The 13,907-nt window shown below is 37.9% G+C and overlaps 1 protein-coding gene across 1 annotated transcript; it reads left to right on the plus strand.

Moving 5' to 3' along the window:
- Window positions 1–317: 317 nt before the first annotated feature.
- On the plus strand, window positions 318–12,498 carry LOC139142664 (endoplasmic reticulum chaperone BiP-like). Its single transcript, XM_070712714.1, has 8 exons — window positions 318–728; window positions 3,333–3,496; window positions 4,854–5,085; window positions 5,652–5,899; window positions 6,737–6,888; window positions 7,625–7,860; window positions 8,699–8,933; window positions 10,326–12,498. The coding sequence occupies exons 2-8, from the start codon at window positions 3,336–3,338 to the stop codon at window positions 11,066–11,068; spliced, it is 2,007 nt and encodes a 668-aa protein (XP_070568815.1). The 5' UTR covers window positions 318–728; window positions 3,333–3,335; the 3' UTR covers window positions 11,069–12,498.
- The last annotated feature ends 1,409 nt before the right edge of the window (window positions 12,499–13,907 follow it).

A 13,907-nucleotide genomic window follows, 5' to 3' on the forward strand; every position in this document is an offset into this window, starting at 1 on the left:
AAACACCAAAGCGATTACGGTATCTCATAGAAATTTATAGGTTACGCATTAGTTTCCGTAAAACACAACGCATCGTGAATTTCATCAGGAACTGTACAGCGTTCCAATCGACCTTCTGCATTCTGTTCGTCGGTGCCGAGACAACTGTCATGTGAGGTCAACAGTGCACTGAGCGCCCGGGACTGAGCGCCAACCTGTTCAAAGCCATGAATTATGGCGAAAACGGCATACACTAAACAAACAACATTCGCCAAAGACATGAATTATATATCCAGCGCATGCAGCTTTTCCCTTGTTGAAATTTTCACAAAGAAATCTACAAGCTGTGAAACGTTTACAAGTGACGAACAAATGTCAGCTAAAATGTGATGCAAGATCATGAAATCCGGGGCAGCCCCCGGTTTATTATTGCGCATGCGCATTATCTTGATTCCGTTAAGCATGACTCATTGATCCGAACACTATACGTGTACTTCTGAAAACACAGTGCAGTACGACGTGTACCTCTCGGGCAATCAATCCGTTACCCTTCTTTAATTGGAGTTGACCAATCAAAGTCAACTTAGAGGAAATTTCTAACCTATCAGAAAACGCCACGCAGAGAAAATCTCTACTTATGGCGCTGCCAGATCTGCTGAAGGCAGTGGTTATTGAAATACAAGCTTAGAGGCATTCTTGAAAAGTCTACAACAATTACAGAGATTTGCACGGAACTTTAAAAGAAAAAGGTAAGCTATGAAATACTGCTTTTTATATTTGTCACTTCTGGTGCAATTCTGAAAGTAGGTGAGGTTAACAAACTCTTTCCTTTTAACCTGGAACCTTTACACCAACTGCGTCAAAAGAGCTCCAGATGATTTTGAACTTTACCTTGTACATTGCGGAGACTGGAACTCTTATTCTTGATTTTTGCGGTTGTTACATGATGGAGTTCCTGGAATAATGTACGATATGCTAGCCCCTTATATGTATTCCCAATCACTTGTTAATCATAGCCAATTCAAAACAATTTTCTTCAGAGGGCTTCCAAAATCTTCGACCAAAATATTACAGGCTTGTTTCTCATGGTATAGCCTTCGTACGGAAATCGTATGCAGCGAGGCAGGTTTTTAATTTTTTAGTTTTTTGAGCTCTAATGATGTACGCACGGAAACGAACAGAGCAGAACGGGAACTATGTTTAAATGTAGTGCTAGTTCTGACGCACGACGATGGCGATGATAAGTTCATCAATTTGTTTACAACTGTACTATTAGTATATGTGATCCAACAGATAATGAGATATTTGAGTGTTTTTGACAATACGGAACATAACATTATTAACAGTCGATTCTTTTTGTCTTTCAAACGAACGCGAAATGTAAGGCTGACTCGGCTTGTCTACATCGACGCGGGCGAAAATAAAGTAACAAACGCCTTTTCCGTTTGGCCTTACCCGGAAATCAGTGCCCTTTGTCCGCTTTTTAGACCGTCAGTAAATGCAGATGTTTTGCAGTTGGGCCTATGTCACGACTTTACTATCGCAAGAAGAACAACTTTTAACTTATTAATTGGTCTGTATCTACGACTCGTTAACTGTGATACGAAAAATGTAAAAAATTTGCCCACGGGTTTCTGTTCTAAATTCCTCTGAACGCGATTGGAACTAATTTGGGAGAATTGGATATTAATATTTTTCAAATTTCTCAAAAGTGTTAGGAGCCGTATAGCTGAATGTTGCAATATTACAAATTACTCATAAAAACAAGTGTTTAATGTAAAAAGAGAAGTAGATAAGCTTATATTTGCAGATTAAATCGACATTACTTCACCATCCAATTATCCCAAATTAGTTCCAATCGTGTTTCTATCAAGCTAGCCTTCTTAACAGTTGCGCAAGTGCGCATGTCAGACTATTTTAGTTACCTTCAACAAGTAGGGGAAAAACAGAATGCAAATTTGCATCGCTTACAGGGCCATTGGTAACCATTTTGAGAAGGAAAAGTCTGTATCTTTCGTGAGTATGATAAATACTGGAGTAGAATCTGAAAATTCTGCAACGCTATGGCCCCTGACCAACACACGGAAGACACACGTATCCAGTTTGATTCATTGTAAATTTAATTCTTAAGGAAACTGTACACATGAAGACTCGATACAGAGAGAAGAGAACGGAATACGGTTTTGAATAAAGAAAAGAAAATTACATAGCAGATAAATTTGTAAGAAAATGAAGGAAATTACATTGCAAGTACATTGAAACGATCAAATTACAAAGAATATTCTACATGTGAAGAATTTCGTAATTTCACTTAACACTAGTTTGTTGCGTCAGCTTCATCATGAAGATTCTCTTCTGGATTTGAAATTTGCTATCTTCAGAACTGTAGTTTCCAGATGGCCATACTGACAGTACATAAATTCCACGTCATCACACAGAACAAGCAACAATGTCCATTGACCTGCACAGGTGATGAAGAAAAGTTACGAAGGAATAAAACACTTACCTTGGATTGTGACATTTTCAACATGACGATAGCCAGTTGTGAAAGAACAGCAAAAACTGAAATCTTGACACCATAATCAGAGACATCTGTACACTCAATTTTATCGAGATGAACTGCATTGCCTAAATTCAAAGTCGGCCATATAAAGGGAGCGGCTCATTTGAATATTGAGCCTAACACCTGCACAAAAGGCAAATGTAGAGAATGCACACCTGTACTTCTCTTAAATCATGAAGAAAGTGATCGGAACTTACATGCACTACCATTAAAAGTGCGGATTGTGGACAATGAAACATTCATCAAAATTGAACACATTTATACGCACAAGAAATTCTGAAGTGCCAAGTTCAACATACATTTATTTACCAAATCTCGTCAAAAGGAAAACTGATGAAACATGAACCTGCTTTATAAGGAACTGTTGCTGCTCCCCAAATGTTTAAAGACGCCCCCAACCATTTTGATGAAAGCGAAAATGTGACATTTTTCCATCACCTCCTGACGTCACGGTAATCGTACAAGGCCCTTGGTATAAATTATTCGTAACAGATCGATAAGGTGTCTGACAGAAGTAAACATAAAAATGTTCGAATGAATCACCCAGCCAGATTCTCTGATCGGAGTCCAAACAAATGGTATATTCTTAATCTTAGAGTATCTAATTTCCAAAACAAATTCATAACATCACAGTGTGTCTTCTTCGACATCACCCTGTGTGTTTGTATATCTTACGTTGGCTCTAACATTGGCTCTCACAGTCACAAGCAGGCATTTAGAAGCAGTTCAGTTTGTACAACTCAGAACATTCGAAGCCCTCACTCACTTTATCTCTCTCTCTTCGTTTCAGCCAATGATGAAGTATTGTTTTACAGGAGCGTTATGTGTAGCTCTCTTTACGAGCGGGATCTTACTCGGCAACGTCAGAGCCGATCAGCACGATAGGGAATATGACGACAAAAAAGCCATCAGTGGACCTGTAATCGGAATAGATTTAGGAACAACCTACTCATGGTAAGTCCCTACGGCAGGTCGCTGAGCGAGGGTACACCAAACTCAAAACCATGTCGTAAAGTCAGCCGTGATTAGTTGAGTCTGTGTAATATAGTCTTTCTTACTGGGGGGGGGGGGTACTCTACTGAGGGAGGGTCCCGGCTCGAGTAAAAACTCTCGGCTTACGAGTCTGCAAAATCAAGACAGGAAAGGTCTACTCTGCATAGATAATGAGGCGCTGTGCATAATCAGAATAATCCCCCAGCAATCGAACTGTAGGCCAACAGCACCAGCCTTTGGTTTTCTAACCTGTTGCACAAAGCCAAGTACAACTACAAAGAAGGAAGTGGAGTGTAGATTACAAACTTGATTTTCTTTCAAATTCGTTGAAAGATAAAGGAGGATTCACGCCGATAGAGTTCAGAACTAGCAGATAGTAGTACACCTGGCGAAAATGAAAAACCGAAAAAAAAGATCGAAAATCCTCGATTAGCATATTTGATCTGTCCTATCATGGGTTAGACTGTCAAGAAACAGAGCGAGAAGAAAAGACGTTTTGTGGAGGGTCAGTCGACTTGTGTGAATTTTTGTTATTTTGAATCGGAAATGAATGGAAGCCCTAAAGGATTATAGGCTACCCTGCTAACGTCTTCTTGTAAACAAATATTTAAGAGAGAGTGAAAAACAACAGATTTTCTAATATCAGAATGAACTTTATTATGTGTAACTATAATATGTTTATAGGCAAATGTATGTATGTATGTATGTATGTATGTATGTATGTATGTATGTATGTATGTATGGTATGTATGTATGTATGTATGTATGTATGTATGTATGTATGTATGTATGTATGTATGTATGTATGTATGTATGTATGTATGTATGTATGTATGTATGTATGTATGTATGTATGTATGTATGTATGTATGTATGTATGTATGTATGTATGTATGTATGTATGTATGTATGTATGTATGTATGTGTGTATGTATGTATATATGTATGTATGTACGTATGTATGTATGTATGTATGTATGTATGTATGTATGTATGTATGTATGTATGTATGTATGTATGTATGTATGTATGTATGTATGTATGTATGTATGTATGTATGTGTGTATGTATGTATGTATGTATGTATGTATGTATGTATGTATGTATGTATGTATGTATGTATGTATGTATGTATGTATGTATGTATGTATGTATGTATGTATGTATGTATGTATGTATGTATGTATGTATGTATGTATGTATGTGTATGACATGGTATGCATGGATGCAGGTATGTATTGGTTAGAGGATGGATGAATTTGCATACATACTTCTTTAATTATTTTATATTTATCTTGTTATTGTTAATTTGTTTTAGTGTCGGTGTGTACAAGAATGACCATGTTGAAATAATTGCCAACGACCAAGGCAATCGTATCACACCGTCCTATGTAGCTTTCACGGCAGAAGGTGAACGTCTGATTGGCGATGCTGCCAAGAACCAGCTGACAAGCAACCCTATCAACACCATATTCGACGTCAAGAGATTCATAGGGCGCGTCTGGAACGACCCATCGGTCCAGGATGATATCAAATATTATCCATTTAAGGTTAGACAGATGAAAGGTGTTTTAACGAAACTTCCAGTATTTCCAATCGTAATATGGCTTAAACACGTGATCACAAGGCTCTCTCTGCCTATGATGACATAATTTGAGGCAGAACTGGTGCCCACGTATTTCTCATACTCATACGCAGGCCGCACTCGTACGTAGCGATTATGGAAATTTCCTGTGTCATATCTGCTGACAATCCTGTTTAAAAGTAATGTTTTCTCAAACGTGCTTTTGCGCAGTCGCTTTCTCCTGAGCACAGTGCGAATTACCACAAGAGCATTTCCGTTTTCTGTCGGACTTGACGTTACGAAGTATCCAGATTGCATTTTCATAATTATATTCAATAATAAATGAGAAATACATTTTCAATTTTAACATATTTTTTCAAATATAGTAATTTGTTTTACCATATGAAGCATTGCATATAGTTTTCGTTGAAAATTGTGTCTCAAATTTCGACGTGTTGTTGTTCCGTTACAATTAATTTTACTTTTCAAAGCCATCTTATACCTTTGCTAATCTAATATAATGACCTTTTGACGACATAATTTCATTGACAGGTGGTAGAAAAGAACAACAAACCACACGTTCAGGTGAACGTGGGCAGCGAACACAAAATCTTCGCGGCTGAGGAGATCAGTGCTATGGTTCTTGGGAAGATGAAGGAAACGGCTGAAGATTTCCTCGGTACAAACGTCACCAATGCCGTTGTCACTGTACCAGCTTACTTCAACGATGCTCAACGTCAGGCAACCAAGGATGCTGGCGCTATCGCTGGTCTCAATGTGATAAGAATAATTAGCGAACCGTAAGTGATGAGATTTACTGGATTTGTGTATCATGTATTCCTAATGACACTGTCACTATCTTTTATTTCAATTCGAATTCCCTTTTTGCCCCAATTGCCAGTTCTTAAATGCACCACTGCTGTTAAATAAACAATCATGTCGTTATGAAGCAACATAAATCTGTAACTTCCACATCTCGTGAAAATCATGATAAAATCTATATTTATAGGAACGATCATGTGATACAGCAACCCCGCAATGGGTACTTGGGCAATTTTTCGCTGAAAGTACATCAAACTCATTTAGTGACCAGACTTTTTGGTCTCGTTTCTGTTAGTCAATACATATAACAGTGTAATTTTCAACAGACAAGAAGAAATAGCCTGGTTGTGAAATTGATTAACAAGGGGAACCCAAGGCAAGAACGCATGATGATGAAAATTTTCATCAGCAATCACATGTAATTAAGGTCGTATGCGTCTCCAAAGTGACGGTCTTTCCTCAAGGAAACATTCGAACGCCCTCGTACGAAATAAGTAGTCACTGTGAAAAGTTTGGTAGTTAAGAAGCAAATTGCCGAGATTTGAAATTCAAGATGGACTCCATCTCTCTGTTAACTCTATGGTGGGGAATAAGGAAAATTTTCGATTTTCAAAACACTAAGACATACTTTTTTCTTACTCCAAGAGCTTTAAAAGTATTGAAAATGAGAGTCCGAGACGCATTCTAGCTGAACACGTTTCTTCAGTCTAAAATCAACCATATCTACAGGTGACACAGTTATGTTACACAACTGCAAGTTACATCGCTGCAAGTTACTAACGTCTGCTCACTGTTTGAAATTTCCTTTCCCTCAGAACTGCTGCTGCACTAGCCTATGGCCTTGACCAGAAAGGTGAAAAGAACATACTGGTTTTCGACCTCGGAGGCGGCACTTTTGACGTGTCTCTGCTCACAATTGACAGTGGCGTGTTTGAAGTCCTGGCAACCAACGGAGATACTCACCTAGGTAAAAATCAACACAACATCAGTTGCATGCATAGGACATATACACCCATGCCCTACGAAATAAAGCAACAAAATGCAAAAATATCGACTCAGACAAACATAGACAGTAGAAGCAATACAACATCCCTTCTAAAGGTAGTACACACCTCGAAAATGAAAGACTTAAACTTTTGCTAAACTCTCCTCAAGGAATCTTTCAACCATTCTCTTTCAAAATCAAGGATAAAAATCAGGGGTCACCGTGCAAATTTCGGGTACTGGATGAACAAATTATCCAATATTTACCGATATTTGAAAATCAAAATGGCCGCTATCCCTGTATGCAAAAAAATAAAATTGTCGGTTTTCGAAAAACTAAGACGGTAAATATTTTTCTTACTCCAAGGGCTTCAAAATGAGACCCAACAAGTGATAGATCAGAAAAGAATTGGTAAAGTTTGAGAGTAAGAATATCTGTCCCGAGATGCATTCTGTTTACTGCTGACATAAAACGGTTGAAATGTATTCATAGCAAATCACCCCGTGAAATACTCTGTAAAACATAATTAAAATTGATCAAGAAATCAGAAAGTTTCTGTCATATTCAAATAATACAATACTTAGAATTGTTCATGTTCTTATCGATATTTCTTCTATCTAAATCTACCTATGACGAAACTTTCGCTCTTTGGTATTTTAAAAATACCATTTTTGTAATGCTTGACTTTACACAGAGGAACTTGTTTATTTTCACATAGGTGGAGAGGACTTTGACCAGCGTGTTATGGAGCACTTCATAAAGTTGTACAAGAAAAAGACTGGAGCAAATATCAGAAAGGACAACCGCGCCCTCCAGAAGTTGCGCCGCGAAGTTGAAAAGGCGAAACGCGCCCTCAGCTCCAAACACCAGACCAGAGTTGAAATCGAATCATTTTACAACGGTGAGGACTTCTCCGAGACCCTGACCCGAGCCAAGTTCGAAGAGCTGAACATGGTAAGAACAGTAAACCGTGACGAAACAATTTTTCACAATGCTAGTCATAATGATATTTTACTTGCAATAATCTAAGTGCAGTCTGTTGATTACATGGCCCACTTATAAAATATTAAGGTTATATATTAATCTTTGATATTAATGTTTCATAGGTGTCAGTTTCAATTAAAGCCCCACTATCTTTAACTCTTGAAATTTGTTGACCTCAAAAATATCTTTCCTATTCTCTCTTAGGTTTCTCTGAATTCTAGCCTCTGAAGGAATATTGGCTTTTACTGCATTAGGAAACCATTCCTTTGTGAAATATTTGACAAGTTAAATTCAAATTTTAATAGTCATTTTGATTTCCCGCCATTTTCAAAATTGGTAATATTACAAAGGCAACAAAACATACAATGTCACAGATGAAAACATTCACCTCTAAGCATTTGACTACTCTGTGCAGTTGATGTGAAGATTTTAGTGCAGATATCCACAGTGTCGACGGTTTTTGCCTTTCCGTATATGGCTGCGATTAAATGTTTGGGCAAACATTTAATCGCAGAGTAATCTTTATCTTGTTCATAATTGCATATATAGTCCCAGCAGGTAGTTAATAATGAGTGTATACACACACCTAAATTAGTTTATTCTCTCAAACTGATTTTAGCTTGAAAGTAAAATCACAAAAATAATGCTAAAAGATAGCGGGGCTTTAACTAATTTATGGTAAGGACAATAAATGCACTGTCGATAATAGAAGGACGTGTCCTGTGAGACAGCGGCAAATTGAGCAAGATATCCTCGTTCAAGCACCAAATTACCTGAATACCAAACATTACCGTTTACCTTGTTCTAGGATTTGTTCCGTTCCACAATAAAACCAATACAACGAGTTCTGGAGGATGGAGGCCTTGACAAAAACGATATTCACGAGATAGTTCTCGTTGGTGGCTCCACCCGCATTCCAAAAGTACAGCAATTAGTGAAGGAATTCTTCAACGGAAAGGAACCATCCAGAGGCATCAACCCGGATGAAGCCGTCGCTTACGGGGCAGCTGTTCATGCCGCTATCCTCAGTGGCGAGTTCAAGGGTAAGTTTTTGGCGAGCGTTTTTGAGTAAAGAATCTTCCTACAATCGTTGGTGATAAAGGGGGACACAGAAACAACTTTTAGCGACCGGATGACATAATTAGGGCAACGCAGGCCTTTAATTTTAAAATAGAAATTAATGATGAGAAGTCAATAAAAGTCAATTGTATTCATTCTGCCGCTTGAGAGATACTTCTTCAGTGAGACTCGTGAGAACAAACTTCTATAGTGTCAGGGAAGATGGATCATTAAAACGTGGAAATATAGAAAGTGAAAATCACTCACTAAGTCTTCGTTTTGTCTTAATATCCCTCTTCTAAACGACATATTAGAGTCGTCACGGTGAAATTCTTTGGACGGACTTATGATTTACACTTCCGCCTAACACGGTAAATTTGATAAACGACTTGTGAAAATCATAACTGATGACAGCTTCTTTGTACGACAGATATTTAATTGTTCTGTAGTGGATTTTAGCGGCACCACGCACATACACGGTTTCCATGTCATAAGAGCATGATTTCGTGTCGTGTGAATATCATAGAAATAGAGCAAAAAACCCTAAACAAATTTACTTCGTTTGTCATGGCCATGTTTAAGTCTTTAATTGTCCTCTCTATGTGAACTCTATTCAGCATAGTTTGTCATATTTTGTCATAGATATTCCCAGAATGCGTTCCGAAATTTTGTTCGGAAAAAGTTGAAACCTTAAACCTTTTCTCATAATGACGCGTTTAACGCGCTTCAGAGAGCAGAAAATGAAACAGGTTACCCTTTACGGCTATTGTCCAAATAAGATGTTTATATTTTATGACTGATCCCACCGAACGCTCACAAAAATTCACTGCCATAGCGTTGATCGCGATTTCGGGTTTGTTACTAAATATAGCTGCACGCGTGCGACTTTCGGACAAATATGCTGAAATTCCGACAAATTTTGTTGTTGCATGCGCGGCTGTTGTTACAGCTTGTAGTGTCAGTCATCAATTCATACGAATAAGTGTGACGCTAAATAATCATTCTAACACTCGCAGGTTTTATTTTCGTCGTTTATGCGGAAAATGCGGACAAATATTTATTTATGCATATCAATGAGCGAGAACAGTGACGTCATTTGTGACCAGCGCTATTGACCGATGAAGGGATTCGATAAATAGGACGAACTGTTCTGCCATGTGTAAATGCATAGATATTGCAATGACAGGTTCAAGTACACCTACAAAATGATACCAAGGCTAAGTTCGAAACTGCTTGATGAAATTTCCTAAACCGGTACGACTCCCTTCATATTTTATGGGCACGCGCTGTAAAGCTGCACTTACATATATTTCAGAGTTTTGGTCGAAGTTTTTCAGACTCTCTTTGCAAATGGTCTATTTTTTTTTCTCCAACAGACGACAGTATTATTGTTGATGTCAACCCGCTAACCTTAGGTATCGAGACCGTTGGCGGCGTCATGACGAAGCTGGTTGGGCGCAACAGTGTTATACCGAATAAAAAATCCCAGATTTTCTCAACTGCGGCCGATAATCAGCCGAGCGTTACAATTAAAATCTTCGAAGGCGAAAGATCGATGACAAAGGATAACAACCTGCTCGGGACATTCGACTTAAACGACATCCCACCGGCCCCACGCGGTGTTCCACAAATCGAGGTCACCTTTGAGATTGATCAAAACGGTATTCTGAAGGTGTCGGCGGAAGACAAAGGTACCGGGAACCGCGAAAAGATAACCATCACCAACGACAAGAACAGACTCACGCAGGAAGAGATCGACAGAATGGTCCGGGACGCAGAAAAGTTTGCAGAGGAAGACAAGAAATTCAAGGAGAGGGTGGAGGCTAGGAACAGTCTTGAAGGATACGCGTACATGTTGAAGAATCAAGTCCGTGACGAAAGCAAACTCGGAGACAAACTCACACCAGAAGATAAGGATCGCATTGTAGAGGCATGTGATGAACATCTGCAATGGCTAGATCAAAATAATGACGCAGACACTGACCAATTACTAGCACACAAGAAACAATTAGAAGGCATTGTGAACCCTATAGTCAGTAAACTGTACGATAATGTTGGGGGCACTACGCAAACCGGAAATGATGACGAGGACGATAACTGGAATCGGGACGAGCTTTGAAATAATCTTTGATCACTTTTTAACCACAGAACAAATCCGCAATTCTTGCGAAGTTACAGTCTTTCTTGTTTGATGAGAGTAAATTTTGAGTGACCAAGACATTCTCAGTTTACGGTTCTCAGTGACAAGGACGAGGGTTTTGATGTATCATTGAAAAATTATTACCAGAGAATCGAGTTACTCTAACATAAACAATCGATGTAATCTTTGTCTGCCAGAAAAGCTTCATATAATCGATGCTGATAAATCTACATCGTTAAACAAACGATCTGATTTGGTTTCAAAATGTTGTTACCAAGCAACTATTATTTATTGAATTTCAACACCACTTAAGACTATAGTGTAATATATCATCCCAACCGTATAAATGGTCTCTGTCCGAAGATTGCAAAATGCATGAAATGTAAGTAATAGATATCATTATTTTATACTTGAAGTAATTATTGTTTATAACGCTCTGCTTTTTGCAAAGAGAGCTGTGATTTCCTATTAGGACATCATTATATATATATATATATATATATATATATATATATATATATATATATATATATATATATATATATATATATATATATATATATATATATATATATATATAAATTCTTATAGATGGAGCCGGATGTAATATTCAGATTCCATAAGCATCCCCAAGTATGAATCTGAATATATCCTAGTGTCGAACCATATAGTATTTGATGGCGAAAAGCATGTGTTTAACGTTGGCCTCTGGCACTGGAGCAGATACAAGTATTCAAGTTATTTTAAGTCATTTGCATTCTTTACTTTTATTTTGTAATATAATCAGTTATTAGTGATTAGAATGGGTTTTGTTACATAAATTAAGGCGAGGAGCACGAATAAACGTATACTTCGCTTATTTCGCGTGAGCTTGGGTTTTACATTTTGGAACCGTTGTTCGGCGCCTTCTGCCACAGTTTCTATGATCCGCAGCTCTATATCCAGCATCAACAGCCAATGGGAATAACCTTATGCCTATGCTAAGCATTTGAAAACGTCTCCCCAGAGACACTGTATTTTCCATATAATTTAATGTTCATGTATTGATCTATTATACCACTTTTGAAGTTCATTAGTCAATCTGCGCCAGGTAAAAACAAATTTTATAGTTTACAGAAATCATTCAACCAAATAGATGAACAGCGCAATAAATGTCCATAAGGTTTAACACTGCTTTTTAAGTTCATATAACTTAATATGTATTTACATTTAATTATGTTGTCACTGACAGAGCTTCAGTTGCTGTGAAATTATGATTAATTTCTCATATAAATATATCCCTCCACGAATCTGTCTAGGTTTGACTTGCAGATCACTGTAGAGGCCAACATGTATGTTTTCTTATCGTAACTTTTAACCCTAACAAAGATCAACGGTTTTGACAATATACATAATTATCATACATGCTATGCCTATCTCGACATTCTTCTATTGTTTAGAGAGTACTGATACAAGGCCGTATTTTAACATGTTTAATAGGAATCATATTTTCATGTTGAACTACCAAAAAGCGTGGTTGTTCATCATGAAAATGTAATTGAAAGTGGAAAGTGGTCAGAGGCGATGAAATTGTATAAAATGTCTACAGAATCAATACATGCAAGGGCCGAGGGTGTTGACACACAATGAGATGATGAATGGTGTGCCTCGCTCACATACATACAGGTAAAATGATTCGTTGTTTTATCAAGTAGTAAATAGTTCGAAAGGATATATACCGGTACTGGTGTTCTGAACAGAATCTGTCCAATTCCTTCCCGAAGGGTCTTTCCGGGTCGGCATTCCCGTCACCCAGTAACATCACTGTTAATCTCTTCGTCGTCAATAATATTCTTAATTTTTGACAGATGATTTATATATAGATGATAATTATCTTCACAATCAGTCGTCATATTAACACAAAGAATTAGGAAACTTTTGTTGCTCAACTGAATTTTCAAGCCAATAATGCGATCATCATCGTACGTACAGATTTGGATGTTAACTAATCCTGAAAGTGATTTCCGCCAGAGGATTGCCACGCCACCATGTGGTCTTCCAATGTGAATGTCAGTGTCATCCTTCATTTGGGGTAACCCCTGTAGCAAGAAAATGCTCATCAATATTAGATAGTAGTGAGAGTTCATTTTTACACAACTATAAATGTTCTTGTACTAAAATAATATCGTGATCATCACACAAAGATTTACTGTAATGGGACTTGAGACCACGACAATTGTATGAAGCGATGCGAAGCAACATCTAAGTAGGTTTTCAAGTATAGAATTTCTCACGACAGCCACCTCGGGCCACGTAGAGGCATCTAGCAACGTAATTAAATTTGCATTTGTCACTTCAACAACGAATGATGTATATGTGCCGTATTTCGTCTTCAGTTTCTCACACTGTAGGCTTAGCTTTCCTGACGAAGTTGACTACAGACTGGCATGGGATGATTGGGTAGAGTCTGCTGATAAAAATACAAGCCGGTGAACGCGAGCCAACGGCTTTTACTTCATAATTACTCGAGTCTGTTCTTATCAAAACCTTGGAGCGCCTGTTTGTAATGCTTTATCGCGATAAAATCACCACCAGGGTGGGTAGTTGAAAGTTCCGGACGTACGCCCTTGTCAGGGCTAGTTGTTGTCTTGTCAGTAGTGCCAAAAGCCGCTATACGGTGTTCTTTACGATCACGTATCGATGGATTGCGTAACATCTGACGATTCTAGTGAACTGGAGGAATTGAGTGGCTCAGTATTATCGATAACAACTTTCACACCTTCGTTTAAATTATCGAAGCATTCTATTTCCTTTTGCATTGAAAAATCACCATTATCAG

The sequence above is a fragment of the Ptychodera flava genome, chromosome 10 (genome assembly GCF_041260155.1).
Source record: "Ptychodera flava strain L36383 chromosome 10, AS_Pfla_20210202, whole genome shotgun sequence".
NCBI lineage: Eukaryota > Metazoa > Hemichordata > Enteropneusta > Ptychoderidae > Ptychodera > Ptychodera flava.